Here is an 18513-nt window from a genome sequence, read left to right as displayed (position 1 = left end):
AGCCGTTTGGATGGTCAGCCTGGCCGAACCCCCAGATGACAGCAGCCCAGCCAACAGTGGCCGCAGGAGAGACCCCAGTGAGAACCACCCAGCAGAGCCTTTCCCAGCTTTCTAATCTCCAAATTCCTGAGCAAAGGAAAATGGTTGTTGGTATACACAACTAAGTCCTTGGGTAAGTTGCTACAGTAATAGTGATGTGATCAGAATAATTATGGGCTGCGGGTTGTTATAACGGCAGGGGATTGAAGGGAAGGGAGACGCTAGAGGCCAAGCCTGTATCAGGCAGTCCTGAAACCAGCTGTAAGTCAGCATCTCTTGGTGGGAGTTTGTGCAGTCTCTGACTCAATGTCTTAGATGAGCCCAAGAATCTCTATTTTTAAAATAATCTCCTATAAAAAAATTAAAACTATTTTTATCACAATAGTGATAGATGCCCAGTACAAAAGGATATAAATCTTACCCCCCAACCTTGTGACTCTCTCTTTTCTTTTTTCTAATTTTCCTGCATATTTGTTTCTTCAGGTGAAATCAGGATCATTTTGCCATGTTCCTCCCAAATCCTGTTGGTGTTTTGATTGAGATGATATTAAATGCATAGGTTAATTTATGGAGAAATAAAATCTTTTCAATACTGAGTCTTTTCAGCCAAGAACGCAGTATGTCTTTCAGATTTTTTCAGATGTTCTTCTATGTCCCTTGGTAGCGCTTTACCATGTCCATCAGCCAGGTCTTGCCCATCTCTGGTAAAGTTTACTGTAGGCAGTTTGTCTTTAAGCTGATATTGTAAATGGGATCTACTACTTCTATTTTATTTTTAATTGATATTTTCATATAGGAAAGCTATTGATTTTTTCATGTTCATTTTGCAATCAACCACTAGCTGAATTCTCTCATTTCTGAGTTTTTCAGTTGATTCCCTGGTGTTTTTCAGATACTTATCATCTGCAGATAATTTGGGCTCACACTTTCCAAACTGTATACATCATTTCTTTCCCTTGCTAATTGCATTGGCCAGTGCTTCTAAAATAATGTTAAATAACAACGACACAGTGGACATACATGTTTACTAATATGATTTTGGTTTACAATTTGGGAAATTTGTACCAATGGAATCTGATAGAAGCAATGCCCAGATCAGCATTGGGGAACCACTGACGTATCATCTTCATCTGTTTATTTTTTCTGTCTGGAAGCATATTGCTATTTCCATGCTACAGGATATGAGAGAACATGAGGTCCGTAAAACTTCCTAAGATTCTGTGAGCCAGGATGGACCCCCTCGTTATTGATGGGGAAGGGTGTGGTAACTCCTTGTATAGTCTTTGGTTATAGCCCTAGTCACTTGTGTTTTAGGCTGTTTAAGATTGACTTCTCCCACCTGGGAACCATCCTTATCACTCCATCCTGTACTTGGCACAAAGGAGACTCTCAGATGAAGGACATCTGTCTCTTATCCTTCACTTCGTCCTGTCTCTCTGACTAGAGAAATCAGGTTCTTGAGATTCCTATCCGCCTTCTCCTGTCACCTTCCTTGAGTGGTGTTTAGGGAGCTCACAGATCTGACCAGCCTGCCTCCACGGGAGATGGTACGCAGTGCACAAGATTATCAAATGACCCAGATCTTCCAAGTCATATCAGCGCAGTTTTTCAGGACAGGATAAACCAAGCCAGAGGTGGTTGAAAATGTATTTATTTTTCTTCAAATGATCTTTTTTTCAAGCAATAAATAAAAACTGACATGTTTGACTTTTCTAAAAAACAAAACCAAACAAAAAATCCCCTAGACTATATACATCCTACAGAAATACAAGCATATCAAATGTAGAAATGACATCACTCTGAAACATGGGGCTATTTACAGAAGTTACAAGTATTGCATTGCTCTGTCTTGAAGCCTCTTTCTCCTATGACTCATAAACTCTAAGGAAGGGCAGGGTCCTCTTCAAAGAGGTGGCACTCTCCATCCTTCTCGATAGACAGGGAAACTTTCAGGGAAGAACATCGACATCCAGACACTGTATTCGGTTTCCTAACAACGCTCCGCAGATCAGCTGGCTTTCAAGGGGCCTGAAAGGGCCCCTCGTTCAGGAGGTCACGTGGCCCCTGAGCTCCTGACAGAAACCATCTCGTCCCTCAGCAGCGCTGAGGGGACTGACCATGAGACCACACCGAACTAGTGACAAACCCCTGGCTGTGGCTTCTGCCAGACAAGCCAGCTCTGTGTCATCAAGACCCAGCTTCCAAGAGCACCTTGCCATCCAGAAAGTAGCTTCCCAAACTTGGTTACACACGGAGAGCACCTGGGGAGCTTTGAAACCTACTGATGCCTAGGTCCCTCCTCCAGAAATCCTGCTGTACTTAGTCTGGGATCGCCTGGTAGCAGGGTTTCAAAGCTCCCCAGCTGAGGCTGACGGGCAGCCAGGGCGAACCACCACTTTACCAACTAGAGGCTTGGCGGCCCCTCCAATCTCACAGCCCCTTCCCCTCACATTTGAATCACCCATCCCACCTCCCTCTGCCCATCTTCCCACGGATTCTACGTTTTTTCTCATGGCTTCCCAACCTTTTGGGTAACTCTCTGGAATCGGGCTAGGATGGGTACCTGAGGAAAATGGTCTCAGGAGGCCACGACTGAGGCTGGGAGCTCCCGGCCACCGGCTCACAGGCGGCTTCAGCCGAATACTGCTCGGGGGAAGCTCCACGAACACACTTGGGTCACACAGAGATGCCGGGAGGGAACCGGCAGCATTCTCCAGTCTCTACGGAAGATCCAGAGTGCCTACTGCCTTTGTCAACAGCACAGTTGATCTTCGGTGTAAGTGGCAATGCTTTCCAGCCATGACACATATTTCACGTCACCAGAAATCACTCCATGGGAGAGACACCTGTTGAAACCCACTGGCCATTTGGACAGACCCTGCGGTGCTGTCTTCATTACAGCTATTCCAAGTCATCAAAGAGGCTTCTGATGGGGAAATAGTGACCCAAGTCCCTGTTTCCAATCAAGCCAATTTCCTATTTGATTTCTAAGAGTTTTGGGGCTGCTATTGGGTACAAAGAAAATGGCTTTATAAATAGTGGTTTGACGCTGTGACAGAAGACTTGAATTGGAAAGCAGGGAAAAGACCTGTCTGGCGCAGGTCCTGGGCTCCGACCGCGTGGTTGGGATCCAGTCTGGGAAAGCAGGATACACAAGTTTTGGCCAATGTACACTCATTCTGTAAAAAGCTACTTTCCCTCCTCTCTCAAGCAGTCCCTCCTGCGGGCCTATCTGCTTGTGGGAACCCACACTTTTTCAGACAGGGCTTGGGAAAGGCAGGACAAATGACGCCAACACAGGCTCATGTTTATGGAAGGAAATGTAAGGAACCTGGTCCTGTCTGGGATGTGGGGCTGAGAAGGAGCATTCCAACACTATTCCAACCTTGAGGCTTGATGTTATTTATGGGTGAGCAGGAATGTGCATCACTTAGATCCTCAGAAGGCTAAAAAAAAACCCCAAAAAACAAAACCAAAAAGCATGCTCTCGCTTCTAGACAAGTTTGGAATTACCTCTAACCTGGTACTGGGTAACAACACTGTTCCACGATACTACAAATTAAATAACACGTGGTTTGTCCCGTCCTCCCTCCCCCCAAGCCCAACCCATCTCCTTCTTTCTCCAAAAGCCATTCCTCCATCTGGAAAGGGCCCTGAAAATGGCAGTATCCCAAGAAAGGATTCTAAGACGGCACACAAGTGCCCTGGATGCCTGTCACAGAAACCAAGCAGCCAGCCCCCCCACAGAGTCTGCCCGACTCTTCACTCACTCTCTCTTGCTGTCTTAGACTTCCAAGGGACCTGAAATGGGGTGTCCACTCCCTTCTTTTTATTCACCTATTCACTTTAAAAATATTCACCAACACCACGAATTTTAAGAACCCAAGAATTTGTTGGTGTACTTCATTCCAAGCAAACCCCCTAAAATTAAAAACTCTGATTTATGCAAAAGAGAAAAAAGATGGTGCTTCCACTTCCAAAAGGATCCATTTCGGGTCTATCTCTCTTAGCTGGGTTCCCCAACGGCCTTGCCAAATGATTCACTGCAGGAAAAGCTGAATTGCGCCCAATTTTTTTTACGAGCACCTTATATGATATGGCATTTATCACAGATGATATACAAGTTCTCAGGCAGGTCTATGAGAAAAATGCTTCCACCGCCACAGTGAGTTATTGATCACCAGAAACGGTTGTATTGTTGTGGTTGCAAATCGCTTCAGTGGCCCATGTGCCCAAGAACCAAGTGCGCTCCACGCTCCGTATTCGCGGATGCAGTATGCGCGGACGCAGTATCCGCGGATGCAAGAATCAGCGGATTTACGCATCCACGGATTTGGGTATCCGCGATGGAGGGAAGGGGTGCTGCAACCAATCCCCGGCAGATACCGAGGGAGGCTGTAATGAAAAAGTAGTCCCTTCCTTTCTTCCTCCTCCCACCCCGCCCTGCCCCCTTCTCAGCGGTAACAAACGCAAGCTGATCATCATGCTAACTTGTACACACCACTTACTTCCTAACTGCTTTGACGTCTGCATGCTGTTGTGCTCTGCTGATCCACATTAACATAAATATATTCTAAATTCACCATCACTAGACTCTGTACTTACATACTCTGAGGAAATTCTTAATAAATACTTTTATTTATTATTAAGCATAATTATTCACCTGTTGGTGGTGACTTAGAAAGGAAAACCATGTCCTAAAAGATTTCTTTAAAAAAAAAAAGAAAATCCTGTAACTACAACAACAACAAAAGGACCGAGCACACAGAACCAGGCACTTCTGGCAAACTTGTTTTTATCTTGTCCCTTTCCCTCCCCTCCCTCCCTTCCCCTCCCCCTCAACAGAACTGGGTGGGCACATTTGCCAGGATCTGCGGGTTTCCTAACTTCAAGCCTTACTGCTGAAAAAAATGAGGTAAGAAATTCCTATCTGAAAAGTAAAACTGACGCACAAACCAAAACCCAGGTCTTCCCTGCCTGCCGAGGAAGACATTATTGCTCTAAGTTGGAGTGTTGTGTTTGTTTGCGTTAAATATGTATTCGAAGTCCTTATTGCCATTCTAGCTGGCCCCCCCGGTTGGCCAAAGAGAGATGGATGGAAGGAGCTCTGTCGCCCCCTGTGGGCCAGTCCCGACCTGCTGCCCGCACAGGGCGCCACCCAACCCGGGCTGAGAGCCGACGGGTGTAGGGGAGGGAGGATTCGAGAGGTTCTAACAGCTGGGGGAGGTGGTGATGGGGCTGTGCAGATAGGGCAGGCTGCTGGGCGCCGGGTGCCCCCCGACGGAGACCGGGAAGCTGAAGACGAACTGCGACGTAGGGGTGGGAGTGGCCTTGCCCCGCTCGCGCAGCGGCCCCGACGGGCTGGCGGCCTCCACCGCGCAGGACGTGGCCAGCACCTGCGACTCGAACTGCAGCAGCTGCCCCATGAAGCTGAAGTTGGGCGAGATGATGCTCCGCCGCTGCTTCACGAACTCGAAGGCCTCCTCGAGCCTCACGCGCTTCTTCATCATCAGGTAGGCCAGGCAGATGGTGGCCGAGCGCGAGATGCCGGCCTGGCAGTGCACCAGCACGCGCCCGCGGCAGTCCTTCACCGCATCTGGGGCAGAGAGCGGCGCGCCGTTAGCGGCGCCCAGGTCCCCATCCTTCCCGGAAGGCGGCTGCAGGCGGCCTCAGCCGGGACGAGGGTGCGGAGAGGACTGGAGAAGAGGGGGCCCTGCGGCTGAACCCCTGAAGGAACAGCGCCTCCCAGGCTGAGGCCGCGCAGGGAGGAAACCCACGGGGGGAGGGCCTCTAGAGTCCCACCCCCGCTAGAGTATTTCGGAGAATTACGCAAACAAATGTACTACGCTTAGGAAATACGCCAGCTGGAGCTGGAGCAATCCCCGCACACAGGCAGGGTTTTCATTTGCAGGAACAAAAACAATGACCCAATCCTTCTTTTGTCTCCCTCCCCATCCCCAGAGTCTTATCCTCTCGGCACCTGGGGACGTCCAAGGAAAAGGTCCTTGGCTCTGTAAGCTAACAGCACCTGCTGTTTGCCTAGGTCCGTCAGACCATCCAGGGCCTGCACAACACCCCACGGGCAAGCCTTCCTACTGAGGAAGAGGGGAAACAGGCAGCCCCCCCCCACCCCGGATATGGCCCTTCCTAAGTCCCTCCTTCCACACACCAGCTACACGTGGTTCCCTCTTCCCTCCCATCCTCCCTCCGCCAGACCCAGCACCCTGGCCTGGGAGGACCCAGCACCCTGGCCGGAGCCAGCCTACCGATGTACTCGATGGCCACCATGAACCAGGAGCTGATGTCGGCCTTGTGGCTGTCCTCCACCGGGATGCACTTGTACTGGTAATGTCCTTCAAAGTGGTTCGGGCAGTCAGAGGAGACGTTCAGCAAGGCTGTGATCCCCAGGGCGTCCAGCATGTCTCGCCGGGCTGCGTGATAGGCGCTGCCGAGGTAGAGGAAGGGAAGGATCTCCACGGGACCCCCCTGCACCAGAGAGGGAAAACAAAGCGCCCCCCACCCCCCACCGGCAAACGTCGTTAAGTGAAAGGCAACTGGGCAGGGGGCTGGGACGTGTGGGGGCGGGGAGAGGGAAGCCAGTCTCAGGTGGGCTTTCATGGGCCCCCGGGGACACTGCCCGTGGACCCGGCCCCTCCAGGTTTCCCGTGTGCTGCTCGGGCCCCGGCAGGGAGCGATGGGCTCTGGCCTTTCTGCTCTGCTCTGCTATGGGCCCCACCTGCTGGTTCAGGCAGACCACTTCCCCCGTGACAGATGAAGCTGGCTGTGCCCCACTGTTTGTGACGCGAAGAGCTTACACCCGCTACCGCTGAGCTACGCGGCCTAGGCGCTTATTCGGCTGGATACGCCTTCACTTGGCAGATGAAAGGCAGACGCCATGTCCACCTCACACACAAGAGGAGGCGTCCTGGCAAAATGAGGTAACGCTGGCTTCACTAACGACAATCCTCTGAGTCAGATCAACACAAGTGATCTCGGATTTGGGGAGCAGAGTTGCTGGACCCCATACATTTACTCCATTTCCATCTAAAGGAAAGGGCTGGAAGAGGTGGGCTTGTACGAACCGTAGTGGCATAAGCTGCTTTTCTTGGGAGAAGGGTTGGTTGATCATTTATGTCCATTTAGCATTTACAATTAACTTGTATGGGGGGCGGACAGCCGAACTGTTTTGAATCGGGCAGTCCACATGCTTCTGGCCTCCTTCCTTGCTTGTCTGCACATAACTCTAGAGGCTAAGTCAGGGACGTATGTGTTTATATTCTTTTCTTAGGTGAGGGTAATAAGAGAGGGAAGGGGAAGACTTCCAAGGAATAGTGGACTCCACCTAACATCACACCCCGATACTCAACACATTCTCCCCACATTGAGGCACTGCGTCCAAAGCCTTTGACAAGCAGTCCTCTTCGCACCTGGTCGTGCAGTGGGGTGCCGCAGGAGCTGCAGCCCAGGTCCAAGGACTCAGCCGTGCTTGGGGGCACAGCAGGTGGGATGGCTGCCAGGGCCTTGGTTTTAGAACAGAATTCCGGGTACTCGGAGGAAAACCTCTCATAGCCACCTGTAAAGTAGAAAGATATTCAGGTTAATGGGGTCGCTGAGCCAGCAGGAAACCACAAAGAACTTGAATCCTACCTGATGGAAGAGAGCTGTTGGGAAGCTGGGGCTGGTTGTACCTACACTTGACACTGGGTGGCGCTGTGGGCCCAGAGATAATGGCTATGGAGACCTTTTTCCCCGGGATGCAGAGATTACATTCGGCCAAGACTGCATCCCGAAAGCGGGAATGAAAGCTTTAGGGACAAGACTTCGGATTGGGATGCAGATACACAGAGGAGGATGTGCAGGGGAGATGAAGAAGGGATAATATCTTTACAGTGATGACAAAGAAAGAGGGAATAGCCACTGGGGGTTTCCATGAGCACTTCAGCTGGCCCCTGCGCCCTACAAAAATGTCTGTCATCCCCCCACTACAGCCCTTCTTTTAGAGAGGTTCTCCAATGTGGGAGAGAATAAAAAACTATTACCCTGGCACCGGCCCTTCTGGATCTCAGCAACAGAACAGATACCAATCGCACGGCCCCATGAACAGCTGTTCCATGGACATGGGGCCAAAATGAGAGCAAACGGGCTTAAATCTAAATAAATCCCTCTTGCTACATACAGGTTTGGGGCAAGGGAGGATTTCCTGACCTGAGAGTTGCTAAGCCCTGGAATGGTTCTCTGTGGGGTCGTCTTCCGGGGAAGGAAGGTCGTTTAAGTAAAAAGAGATAAACGGCCAACTTCTCTGCAATAGTGTCAGTGCCATTCAGGAAAGGGCCGGCTGGGCGGACGTGGGCAGAGATGCGGGCAGACGCAGGCAGTGAAACACACCAAGAAGAGAGACATTCAGCCTGTATATCTGATTTTCTTGTGATCTCTGGGACTTCCCTTTGCGGGACACTTACCATCTATTGTCAAGGTTTGGCCCTGCTTGTATTTTTATTTTTGCAGTTTCTGTTGGACCAAAAATGGATTATAAATGAATTCAGTAGGGTCTGCGGGTTCTGGAACAACCACTCAACTGATGGTCACATAGGCAGCTAGCCCGTTACGTCTTTATGACTAAGTGATAGGGTGGGTGCCACTGTTCCCGATCACCACTGTGCAAAGCAATTTTCCAACATGTGACGGTTAGTCAATTACTTGCCCTGAATCCCAACCCTAGAAACTTCCGCTTTGGAGAGGAAAGAAAATTATGTTCGCCACGTCATTAAGGCTTCCAGAAACAGGGCAGACATTTTTTCCTCTCTGACTGGAGGCCTCCTGTTTCCCCCACTCCCTCCCTCAGGCTATAAATGGATATTTCTCTGGTCCCAGGCCCTGGCTCCTGCTGAGTCATAATGACCAGCCTCCCTGCAGGGAAAACCTGCTGAGGGGCCAGTACTGCCCGCTTCAGATGTGCTGGTGGCCTCAGTGGACTTCTCGTCGCAGGACCGGCCTCCCTCCCGTTATCACCCCCATCTGTCCCCTTTCCCTATAAAGCTGTAAACACCGCTGCCCCAAGTGCGGTGTGTGCGGGAAGAAAAGCCAGCAAGTGCCTCTAGCTGAAGGCCCTGGGATGGGAAACTTCGGGAGACGCTGCCCTTTGGAGAAAGCGGAAGGAGAAATGGGTCACTCAACCAACGGAGGTTGATCATCTATATGAAAAGCCATCCCTTGTTATTCTAGAGACTTCTACAGGATTTGAATTTTTTTTTTTTTTTTTTTGCGGTACGCGGGCCTCTTACTGCTGTGGCCTCTCCCGTTGCGGAGCACAGGCTCCAGACGCGCAGGCGCAGCGGCCATGGCTCACGGGCCCAGCCGCTCCGCGGCATGTGGGATCTTCCCGGACCGGGACACGAACCCGTGTCCCCTGCATCGGCAGGCAGACTCTCAACCACTGTGCCACCAGGGAAGCCCAGGATTTGAAATTTTTTAAGTAAGATGATCCGTGTCTTTATTACAAACTTTGAGCTAGTAAAATACATTTTTTTCAAAGAGATGCAAGGCATGAGTGGTGCCCTCCAAAAGCTCATCAGCTAGACAGGCCAACAGTCACAGGAGGGCCAGGGCCCGGCTCCAAGGTCACGGAGGAAGAGCAGGCCTGAGGGCAGCAGGAGCTAAGGAAGCTCAGAGTGGTGGGAAGAATGTTCTCGCTGCTGAGAAGGTACACGACAGGGCACCAGACTGAAGTCCTGAAGAGCCTCGCCTCTGCAGTCGGACTCACAGGTCTGGGTTCAATCATCGGCTGTGCAGCCTTGGGGCCGTCACTGAACCTCTCTGAGCCTCTTCCTCATCTGTACAATGTGATGAAGCTTCCAGGCCAGGAGTCTCCTGTGAGGACTGACTGGAACGGCCAGTGCACTGCACCGGGCCTCGGGGAGAAGCTCAATGAAGGTTTTCTTTTTTGGTACCTACAGGTGACTTCGGCTTTACTGGCAACTTCTCAGACCCTGGACAGCCTTCTCCTCCTGGGCTTTACTTATTTTTTCCAGTAGGCATCTTGAGAGCTGGTAATTAAGACAGCAGAAGAACAGGTGCTGGGCACTTCCTGAGCCCTGAGTGCCCTGCCAGTCAGGGACATCTGCTACCTCCCAGGGTCAACCGTCAATCAATCCGGGGCGGGGAGGGCCCAGCAGAACCCTCGGAGGGCTCCAAGGCCAATCGCACCTGTGCAGGGGAGGGTGCAGGCGGCCCAGAGGCCAGACCCGGCCTGAGGGGGGCTGTCTGTCGTCACCCCCAGGCTGCTCATAGCAGGACAGAGAGACAGCAACTGTCAGGAAAGGCACCATTACAACAAAGTGGAGAAACACGATTACTGAAGAGTCTGTTCCCTCTGGGGGGTTTTCAGAGAACAGGCAGAAAGGAACCAAGTGAAGAAGCAGATCTGTTCAAGGGACAGGAACAAGGTGAGGGCTGCGTCCCTCGGTGGCAGCGGTGGAAAGGTTTTCCCTCCTGAGCCGTTGCTAGCTTTGGGGGCAGTCTGTGGCTGGTAGTTACAAGGAGCATCACCAAAGGATCTCCTTCTGGGGCCGAGGTGCCTCACTCAGGCCAGGCCCTCGGATGAGCTGAACGTGCCCTGGTGGGCCTGGAGCTCGCAGGCGAGGCAGTGCAGACACAGGAGTGCAGGTCAGGGGCCATTCAGTCCACACCCCACCCACAAGGCCACACGCCAGGAAGCCACCTCCAGGTATCCCATGCGTGTTCATAAAAATGACAGACCCTCTTAAAAGGAAGTGTTCATTACGTGTCAGGCTCTTCCCACACAGGTATCCAACCAGTAGCCCTAGAGGAAGGCATGACAAGCCCCAGTTTTACAGAAGAGGAAGCGGAGGTGCAGGGCAGCCCGCAGGTAAGGGCGGGACCGGCATTCAGCCCACAGAAGGGGCCTGAAAGCCCCTTTGAAGCTGGCCGTCAGAAGCCCACCCTGCTGCTTGCCCACTGCTGCCTCCCCGGTGGGCCTTCTCTAGGGGCCTTGCCTGCTGGTTTCATCACGCGAAGAAAGAGTTTTCACGCAGAAACAGAAGGGATGTGAACAGAGCACTGCTGACACTTCACCAAACTGCTTCTTTCCGGTGCTTTTCCAGGTAGTCATGGAGGAGTCGTGACCAGCGTTTTTCTATTTAATGAAATAGAATAGAAGCTACTTGAATGCGCTGCATTTACAGAGCGTGTAATTTCATGGCACTGTGCTTTCAGGGTGACGGTCCCCGTCACAGGGACTTCAGCTAAAGCCACTTGCTAGCTCTTCTTCCCCCACACACCGCCTTGACTCCAGCCCGAGTGTGGCATTAGCCCCGTCGGTGTGGGGCTACAGACACCTGGCCAGGTGATGAGCTTACTGGAGGGTACCACTCACGTCTTACATCTCTTGGGAAAACATGTATTTTAAGAGCTCAAATTACGTAATAAGCACACGGATCATTTCACTTAAAAAAAAAATTCAAATCATCTCGAAGAATATAGAGTAGCTCTATACTGGGTCATGGCAGAAATGAAACTGAATTTCTTAGGGTGGGTGGGATTGAAGAAGACTGCCCCCAGCCCCCTCTCCTCCGTGCCTCCCTTCCCAGCCTACATCTGTGCAGGTACCAGAGCCTCGGCCCTTCCAGTAAGTGCTAGATTTAGATCTCCAAGTTTTATCCAAAACTCATGAGAGGGAAAGCTTATTGTCACTGTAGACCCGAAGGGGAGCGCTCTACCCCGTGACCCCTGCAGATGTGCAGGGTAGACACAGCAGACAGGTGTGGACGCATCCCAGCTCCGACTGTGGAAGCCCAGCTAACACATTCCCTCTAAGTCCTGTTTTCCACCCTCCAAATGTAAGGATTCCAGACGATATCATCTGTAAGTTCCAACATTCTGTGATCCTGAACGTTCACAAACCACTCATTTGCAAACTACACACTGACAGCAGGTGCCTCAAGACCTATATTTCCATCTTCTGAACACATTTTCACAGCACAAACGCCAATGAATTCCCACCTGGTTTTCTCCTACGTCCTATTGCATGTAATTCTGTAACAGACATGCTGACTAATTTTGACCCGTTTTTCTCATGTTCTTATTTAACAATATACCTTCTAGTCTTAAAGCTCTCATTTTCTCAACTTCATTTTAAAATTTGAGAGTCTTGGGGGGCTCGGGGGAAACAGGACTATAATTTTCCACTTGATTCCCCTGAGGAATAACTACATCTAAGTTCCATTCTGTGTTCCTTTCATCTTCTCACAGAAACTGTAGCTTTGAAAACTGGCTGGCCTCCTGCTTATGCAGGGGTGGGAGTGAATGTGGGAGAAAGTCCTTGGGAAAGGGCAGGCTGGCGTAGTGCTGGTCGTCTCACCATAATAGGACTCTTAATGGGGTCTGTGATGGGAAAGACTGTCTCTTGGTGGTGACGATGGTCACGGATCTTAACGTGGCTGCCAGGTTTTTCCTGTGACCCTCTCCACGCTCAGAATATCACCGGTCCACAGACAGGGCTCATGGCCTCGCTCTCTTGGGACGGCTTATCAATACGAGGCAAATGTTGCCCAGCAGGCAAGTCTGGGGACATTCGAAGGTCCCTTGGCTTTGAGAACTTCCCTTGATGCGGGTGTTGACCTAGGAAGCGCCCCTCTAAATGCTGAGCAGCATTTCCAGTTTAGCTAAATGGGCTTCTCACCTTGGGGCTCGGTGTCAAGACCTCGGTCCCGGGCCAGCTGGGCTGACACCTGATGCCACACTCGGGCTGGACCTTGTTTGCAGCCCCTCCCAGAGTCCTTCTGTGCTATCTGCTCCGTTCAGCAAGCCGCCTTCCGCTGAGAGTCTACATTTCTTCCTCTCAAACTTCCTCTTTGTTAGATGGGAACTGCCTCCCAGCAAGAAAACCAGCTATCTGCTTTCAGATGTTCTGATTTTTTTCAAGGAATTTCTTGGCCCTTTAAAAAGGCAACCCTTTCTCCTCCCTGAGTTCTCTGTGCAGCCCACCTTGGTGGGGACAGCCACCTTTCCTGTAAGCATCCAGGAGAAGCCCAAGGGAGCTGCGATAGGCTTACGGACAATCAGGTTGCCACTCTCAATTTACACCTACACCCTGTCTTTAGTTGCTTTTGTTGGTTGGAAACATCCAGTTCAAATGATGCAAAGAGTAGTGAGTTTGCTTCATTCCTTACAATTCTTTAAGGCTTTCGACTAGGGATTAGGAATTACCTTTAAGGCCTAATTTTTTTTTTTTTTTTTTTTGGTAATTCTAACAATTCTTGGCTGTCATGGGCATTGTGTCCTGTTTGCAAGGAGAAAAGCCAGTCCTTTTGCCTTTGGGTGAAAGAGGTGTTCAACCTTAGCGTCCCCCAGGACTCTGCTGTTTGATGCCACTGACCTCCTGGAAACGAGGATGGACAGGGCAAATGGACACAGAGAAAGAAAAGACAGAAGACAGTCACCCGAACCCCACCCATAGCATTCATTACGGGCCTTAGTGGCTGTTTTCACAGGAAGCATAATGTCAGGTCTGTATGATCAGGCCTGGGGACTGCTGGGTAGGTGACTTCCAACCTGGAAGGAGAAGTTGGAGTATTTAGTTGATCTTCCCAGTTTCTCAAAACAGCTCCAGGACAGCTTTTAAATCAGAACTTGAATAAGACTGACAAAGGTCATGGGCTGAGACGAATTTTAGATAGAAGGAAAAGTAAGATAATGTTTTTATACCTGACATCTTCTGCAAAACAGACTGATTTATTTGGAGACTGTGGGAGGTAAAGGAAGACTTCTGTTAGGGTAAGAAAATGCTCTTTTTGTCTTCCTCTATTGACCCAGGGTGGATGGGGTGGGAGCGGTTGTCTAAAACCCTATTCCAAGGATCTATGAGGAATGAGAAAGGGATTTCAAAGGAGACGTGTACTGTAATAAAATCTGAAAAGCTAAACTTTCTAAACTGTCCCTAAAAATGTCTTACAGGATTTTAAATAAAATGAGCTTAAAAAAAAGTTTATCCCAATGGGAAGCTTTTACTAGCCAAAAGACCAGAAAATGTAGTGATTTGGGTTACTGCTTTTAGCAAAAATTGGGTAATATTAGGAAATGTAAAGGCCAGATAGTATTTCATTGATAGAAAGTAAAGTTTACTCTTAACTATGAATTCTTGCCTGTAGTATTAGTTATTAACTGCCTGCAATGAGTAACCAACTTCCTGCCCTTCAAAGTGGCAGAAATGGGAAAATCGCCCTTTAAAAATGCAATTAATTGGTAGAATTAGATAGCCTGTGGCCAGGAAGGGTAATAGAGCTTCTGAAAATGCCCAGCTGTTTTTACTCTCCCTCCAGGACGGCAGACACCAACAATCAGTCTTCCACTGGCTTAATGTCTGACCACTTTTATTCCACACCCACCACTGCACATGAAATGAGACTCCCAGGAAGGCCCATTGGCTGCAAAATAAAGGAACTCCGGTGGGAAAAAAATTACCCAACCCCTAATCAATTAAGGCATTTACTAAAGATAATCTAAGGGGCTTGTCTCCCCCTGTTTCCCTTTAGTTCCCCGTCCCCAGCTCCCCCCTGCCCATGAGCCCACATTTCCTGCCATTCCACTTCTCCAAGGAATGAGAGTGCAGGAGGCATGGCTGTCCTCCCCCAGAGGCACGTTCCCGCAGCGCTGGGGGAGCAGACCACGCCCATTTCCTTCTGCCCTCATTAGGGATGCCTTTCCAGTAGAAGTCAAGAAGAAACAGGACCTGTGTGGAGAGCGCCTCTGCTTAGCACATAAATGAAAATACGCAAGTTGAATAGACTAGGACCCAGTTAACCTCAAAGATGTTCTACCACCACTGCAGAACAAGCTGGAAGGAGCCCCCCCCCCCCCAGCCCAAACTCTGTGAATTTTAGGCGGCTGCTTCCAAAGGCAGGCTCCCTTTGCTCAGAAAAACCCAGCTGAACCTCTCCTGGCTCCTCCCGGGGGGCCTGTTCCTGGAGAGAGAGAAGTTCGGTCCAGGCCTAGACACTTTCCGGCTCAGAGGATGCGGACTTTGAGAGGCAGCGGGCCGTCCTCCCTGCCCGCACCAGGTCAGACAACAGGAGGCAGTGCAGGCCTCGGGAGGAAACAGCCCTTAAAACACGCCTTTTCCGTGGGCCAGGCACCTCGCCAACCGCCAGGGGACTGTCGTTTTACCCAGAGGCTGCCCGTCCAACGCAGCCTTCACATTAGCATCTGCCTTGCGCCGGGCGGCCGGTCCGCAGGGCGGCTCTCGGTACAGGTCTGGCTCCGGGCTCTCCCGGCGGGATTCGCGGGAACCAGGGAGGTGCCACGAGCCCGAGGCGGAAGCCTTAAAAATCTGTCTCTCTCCCCGGGAGCGGGGCCTAAGTGTCTGCGCGCCCGGAAACCCTAGGGCGGTCCTCTCCGGATTTCTTCCAGGAAGAAAAACAAAACAGAACGAACCCAGACCCCACGTGCGTCTGCCCTACCTCCAGAAGGGTCCTGTGTTCAGGGCCCGCGCAGGCAGGCGCGCGATCGGGCTCCAAATCAGGAGCGATCGAGGTCAGCGCGGCACGGAGAACACCCCGGCCAGCCCCTGCCACTCGAAGGGACTTTGGTCCCAGAGACGTTTCTCTCCTTGTCCCCACGAGCGCCGGCACGCCGGCATCATGCAAGGGAGTGCAGGAGGCGTGCGTCAACAGCCCGGACCCCAGCCCGGCGCTCTACCCGGTCCGGGGCCGCGTGGCTCCCGGCACAGCTCGGCGCCAGGGCAGGCGGGGGCCCCGGGCCCCCTGCGCCCAGCTCGCCGGGCTTAGCGGTCCTTCCGGTGCAAGGCCCTTCCTGGCACTTTCTCTTAAAGCGCTGGGAGGAGAAGGGAGGAGCGTTTGGTTTAATCTGAGGTGCCAAAGGCCGCCCTCGTAGAGAAAGAAAAATCAGCAAAATCGCCTTAGTAGTTCAACCAAAGGTCAACAGCAGCATTTCCCCAGCAGCTGACAGGTCAAATGGCCAGGAAACAACTGCCGAGAACAAAGTCCCCCGCTGTTCACGGGGGCAAGCCTGGCCCGCCGGCACTGGGCAGTGTTGTGCTTTTTGGCAGGGGCGGCGGGGAGAGGTTTCCGCCGCGCCTCCCGCCCCAGCTCCCTTCCTCTCCAGTGAGCGTGTCTGGAGAGGGCAGGGCAGGAGGGAGGGGGGCCAGGGGCGCCGACAGGGAAAGGGGCGGCTCTTTGATAGCCCGGGTCCGAAACGCCTCTGGACTTCGGAGGCCAAGACCCGCCGCGGGCGAAGGAACTCGCGGAATGCGGCGCGGGAGGAAGGGGCACTGCGCGGCAGGGGCCCCAAGCAACCCGCCAGCTCCCCGCCGCCCGACGCCCGGCAGGTGCGGTCGGCGCCCCCGTCCCTCCAGGTACTTGGGTAGCCCTCAGCCCTTTCGGAGTTTCCGACTTGAACATTTGACAAGACCTCCCCTCCCCAAGAGTTTCGCACTTAAGCGCGCGCCGCCATCTGAGAGTCGAGTCTGAACAAAAGGTCGCACTTGTCGCAGTTTGAGGCCCCGTCCCGCCTTGCGTTCCCCAGATACTCGGACCTCCCGCCTCCCGCTCCGGAGCCTGGGGATGGCGGGAGGGGTTGGCGACCCTCCAGCTGGAGCTCGGAGTTGGGCAGCAGGGGAGGAGAGAACAGATCGCTCCACATCAGGCCCGCAAGCCGATCTTCGTTTTTGCGTTTAGGAAGGGCTGGTTTCCAGCCGGACCCGCAGGGCCCATCCCATCCCCGCGCTCACCCTCCTTCACCCCCTGCCCCATGTCTCGGGATCTCTGGGTCGGACTCAGGGCGGGGCCCAGACACGCCAAACCAACAGGCCTAACCTCTCCCCCACCTCCCGCACCGTGGCACTTGGGAGCACTTCCCTGGACTCGAAGGTGGGCAACGCAGCTGAGTCGCTTCGCCCGCAAGACCAGACCGTTAGTGGCTGTAAACAATCGCAGAATCGCCAGGAAGGGTACGGAATTTCAGGTGACGGAGCCCTCACCGTCTCTGAGGACCTCAGGACCTCGCGCTTGCACACAAACACACAGAATCCTTGCACACCACGCGCACACACCAGTACGCACAAAGGAGTGCGCGGGGGGGATCCCGCAGCCACGAGTCCCTCCAGGCACTTCTTCTCCTGCCCACTAAGGCTCAGGCAGCGGAGCCCCGCCGCATCGACCCTCCAGCTCGCCCCCGGCGCCGGCGTTTACCTTTGAGCAGGCAGATGTCGGTGCGCTCGGCGTTGCGTCGCAGCGCCTGCACCACCAGTGACACGGTGCTGTCCTCGCGGAGGCTCTCGGCGCGCGGGCTGCGCTCGTCGTAGACGATGACGGCTGAGTAGAGGCCGGAGCGCAGGCGGGCGCGGACCTCCTCCTCCGCGGGCAGGATCTGCTCCAGGCTCACCGAGCCCTTGGCCCGCCGCCGCACGATGGTGTTGCAGCGCACGTTGACTGAGCCTCGAATGTAGCCGGCGCTGTGCGCCAGGAACGGTCGGCAGTCCAGTAGCAGGCACTTGCCGCCGCTCAGCAGACCCAGGGCGCCGTGGCTGCCGCTGCCGCTGCCGCCCGCGCCGCCACCGTTCTCGTCCCGGTTCATCAGCCTTTTGAGCACGCTGCAGTCCATCTCCCGCAGCTCCTCCACCGTCACCATGGTCGCCAGGAACCGCGGCTGTGGGCACGCGAGGAGGCGAAGGACGCCCGGGCCAGCTAGGCTGCAGGAAGGGGCGAACGGGGGCTAAGGGAGAGCGCGGGCAGAAGTGGCCGCAAACTTGGCCCTTAGGGGCTCCCACGGCCGAACCTCTTCTCCCGGTCCCCTTCCTCCCACAGACTCGCAGTTACATAGCAGTCCGAGCGGCCTCGGCGCCAGGCAGCACGGTGCCAAGGGGGAGGTGGCGGTGAGGGGAGTGTGTTTACGGGAGAGGACCAAGGGCTTCTTTCCGTTGTCGCCTCTATTGTATTTTGCCCGTTGTGCTGCTCTGGCCGCCGTTCCCCACGAACTGCCGGAGCTCCGCGGTCTGCCCCAGCCAGAGTTTCCTCTCCTCGGCTTATGGATTTATTAATGCTCCTCTGCTCTCCCCCGGGAGGGGGCAGATTCATTACTACCTCGCGAGGCCCCGCCTCTTTCCATTCTAGGTCGCGAGCCCTGCTCCGCCCCCCGCGCTCGCTCCCCGCCCCCTCGCGACTCCCCTCGCCCCGCTGGTCCCACCCCCTCCGCCCGCCCGGGCGCGTGAATGGAGTACCGGCCGCTAGCGCCCAGTCACGGGGACGCGACGTCACAAAGAGCGGAGTAAACAGGGCGCGCGGCTCTCGCCGCCAGGCCCATTCATAAAACCAAGACCTAGAGGATGAGGGAGGAGGCCTCCGACCCGCGGGCGAGCCGCAGCGCCCGGACTTCGTGAATGGAGCTTGGCGGCGCCTCTCCCCGGCCTCCGCGGCCCGCGTCCAGCCCGACCCGAGTCGCCGT

At 53.4% G+C, this 18513-nt stretch overlaps 1 protein-coding gene across 1 annotated transcript; it reads right to left on the bottom strand.

Moving 5' to 3' along the window:
* Positions 1-1674: 1674 nt before the first annotated feature.
* On the bottom strand, positions 1675-18157 carry DUSP4 (dual specificity phosphatase 4). The gene is made up of 4 exons (XM_004277151.4): positions 17262-18157; positions 7467-7612; positions 6306-6525; positions 1675-5635 (listed from the first exon to the last, which is right to left on the bottom strand). The coding sequence occupies exons 1-4, from the start codon at positions 17698-17700 to the stop codon at positions 5250-5252; spliced, it is 1191 nt and encodes a 396-aa protein (XP_004277199.1). The 5' UTR covers positions 17701-18157; the 3' UTR covers positions 1675-5249.
* Between the last annotated feature and the right edge of the window lie 356 nt (positions 18158-18513).

The sequence above is a fragment of the Orcinus orca genome, chromosome 21, assembly GCF_937001465.1.
Source record: "Orcinus orca chromosome 21, mOrcOrc1.1, whole genome shotgun sequence".
Lineage (NCBI taxonomy): Eukaryota > Metazoa > Chordata > Mammalia > Artiodactyla > Delphinidae > Orcinus > Orcinus orca.
The sequence above is the reverse complement of the archived record's forward strand: the minus strand, read 5'-3'. Positions and strand labels throughout refer to the sequence as shown.

Bases quoted from the DNA above. Each gene is read 5' to 3' on its own strand.
- DUSP4 (XM_004277151.4), bottom strand. From the start codon at position 17,700: ATGGTGACGGTGGAGGAGCTGCGGGAGATGGACTGCAGCGTGCTCAAA. The intron at 7,613-17,261 runs GTAAACGCCGGC...TCTACTTTACAG, and splicing joins CGACATCTGCCTGCTCAAAG to GTGGCTATGAGAGGTTTTCC. The intron at 5,636-6,305 runs GTAGGCTGGCTC...TCTCTGCCCCAG, and splicing joins GGTGGCCATCGAGTACATCG to ATGCGGTGAAGGACTGCCGC.